At 55.8% G+C, this 2,387-nt stretch overlaps 1 protein-coding gene across 1 annotated transcript in view; it reads left to right on the forward strand.

Moving 5' to 3' along the window:
- Positions 1-2,387, forward strand: part of VOLCADRAFT_102747 (dynein heavy chain 3) — a gene marked incomplete at its 5' end in the record, with an annotated part of 70,080 nt that overhangs the window by 63,776 nt on the left and 3,917 nt on the right. Inside the window, one exon of the mRNA XM_002945732.1 lies at positions 1,469-2,206. Coding sequence (XP_002945778.1) covers positions 1,469-2,206 — 738 coding nt within the window. The remainder of the gene's footprint in view (positions 1-1,468; positions 2,207-2,387) is intronic.

The following is a 2,387-nucleotide window of genomic DNA, read 5'->3' on the forward strand; positions in this document are numbered from 1 at the left end:
GGGGGGTAGGGGGGCGGGTTGATGATGGCTAGGTAGGGTGTGTGTGCCATCGCAAGGCATCACCCAAGGACCCAGATTCAGGATTAGATGTGTTAAAAGAGGTGCGGCTGTACGGTAGTACATGCCACGTCACAGATATCGCCACACGTACCAAAGCAACCGAGGCAGAAGGGAAGGGAAGGGAAGGGAAGGTTCCTCCGGTGCCCAGTGCGCAGTGGGGGGATGTGGAGAGAACTCCCCCCCTCCGAAGGGAAGGTTCTCAGGACGCCAAGCGGCAAGTGGCAAGAGGGGCACGACGATGGAAGGAGGATGGGGAACGGTCCCCCCAATATACATACATTTCTTTCGCCCGTTGTAAGAACTCCTCGGGTGCGATAACAGGTTTTTGTTAGGTGACCAGCGGACCTACAGCCCGTTTAGCTGGTGCGCTACCCCCCGGTGGGGGACGGTGCTTAGTGCCGGCCGTCGTAGGCCGTCGTTTTAGCCCACAGTGTAATCCACGTCATACATACATACTTACAAATACACACATACAACATAGTAGGACGATGATGGTCCACCACGTAACCGCACTAAAAACGATTTACCGTCCATGACCCCCCCTAAGGCTTTTACGGACATCCCCGCACTTGTGCGGAACTTGTAACTTGTAACTTGTAACGTGTACAACAAAGTAAATAGTGGGAGTAGGCGAAGAGTCGGCGAAGGTGGGCAGAAGGACGAAATGAATGGACGAATGCCGCCCAAACGGTCACAGGACGACACAGCGTGCAGCGTGCATTATGTTTATGCGATGTGCGGATTGATGAGGGAACGTAAACGGCAATACAACAACTCCAAGCAATCAGTGGACGTGGCCGTGAGGTCCTGTCCAGGCAATGCCTGCACAAATACGTGGAAACGGCTTTGAGTAGGAGTAGTAGTAATAATAGTAGCTATGGACGTTCGGAAAGGAGAGAAATGGCGTCAGTAATCAGCTTACAAAGCTTACAGCAGAATTTCAAGTTTGTCCCCGATGAAATCGTTCCGTAAATCGTTCCCTAAACTAAATATGTCCAAAACACCTAAAAAGATGTTTTTAACTTAAGAGGGATAAGCTTAATAAATTAGCTCTAGCTACGCTACTTCAGGCAGGTTTCTCCTAGTTAAAGTAAAAACGTTATTCCAGTCCGGCCAGATTTGTTTATTTCGGGAAAATATTTTTACAATTTGATTAAAACGATTATGAATCCGATGCCAGGAAAACGTTACAGCAGCCATGCGGCTATCGTAGCGCACATAGGTCGCTCCCAACGGGCACGGTACGCTCTGAAAAACCTTCACCACGACCAGTTATAACTTTTTCACTACCTTCACTTAGAGGCCAAAGAGCGTCCTCGTCGTAATCTGTCCTTCTGCCGTGCTTGCGTTCTGCCGTACCGATTGCCGTATAGTCATTAACCTCGCTTCCCTTACTTTGACCTTGCAGGAAACCCGCAAGCTCCTCGACACAATCCTCTCCATCCAGCCGCGAGTGGTCGCCCAGCCCGCCACTACTAGCAGCGGCTCAGCGACGACCAGCAACAACGGCGGCGGCGGCGGTGCCGGCACGCCTCGGGAGAAGGCGTCTCTCCCGACCACCCACTCGCCCTCGCCAACCTTCAGCAACCTGACACTCGACGTTGTCGGCGGTGGCGGCGGTGGCGGCGGCATACCCGGTAACAGCACCCCAGCTAACCCGTGCGGCTTTGGCGCAGCGCAGCTGTACGACAACTCCGGCGCGGCCGATGGACGAGATCGTGGCAAGAGATATACCACGGAGACCACCACCACCAACGTGGGTACAGCATGCGCGGTGGCGGGGAGCAGCACCGGCTGGCGCCGCCGTACTTCCGGTTCCTCGCGCAGCTCTGGATTACCTGTCGTCGTTGCCGGCCCCGTCGCCGGGGAATTGTCGACATCGACGTTGACGTCGCCGGACGACGTCGCCGCCGACATGGCGGCGGAGATTGCGGACCTGCTGCCGCCGCCGCTTGTACGGGAGGCCGCTGCGCCCGGTGCCGCCAACCCGTTTGCTCCCTTGCCGTCGGGCCACGACAACAGCCTCGGTGTGGTGTTGGCGCAGGAGATGCAGCGGGCGAATGCGTTGCGTAGCGTGCTGTTCAAGAGCCTGGACGAGCTGGTTCGCGCATTACGGGGCCTGGCCGTAATGAGCGCCGAGTTGGAGGTGGGGGGTCAGCTCGTGAGGGGGTCAGCTCGTGAGGGGGTCAGCTCGTGAGGGGGTCAGCTCGTGAGGGGGTCAGCTCATAGAGGGTAGGGTGTATTGCTGCAGTGCTAGAAGTCCTATCCAGGATAAGGGAGGTAAGGGAGGTATAGAGTGAACGAAATGGGTCTTCAGTACACTTCAG

The sequence above is a fragment of the Volvox carteri genome (genome assembly GCF_000143455.1).
Source record: "Volvox carteri f. nagariensis unplaced genomic scaffold VOLCAscaffold_1, whole genome shotgun sequence".
Taxonomy (NCBI): domain Eukaryota; kingdom Viridiplantae; phylum Chlorophyta; class Chlorophyceae; order Chlamydomonadales; family Volvocaceae; genus Volvox; species Volvox carteri.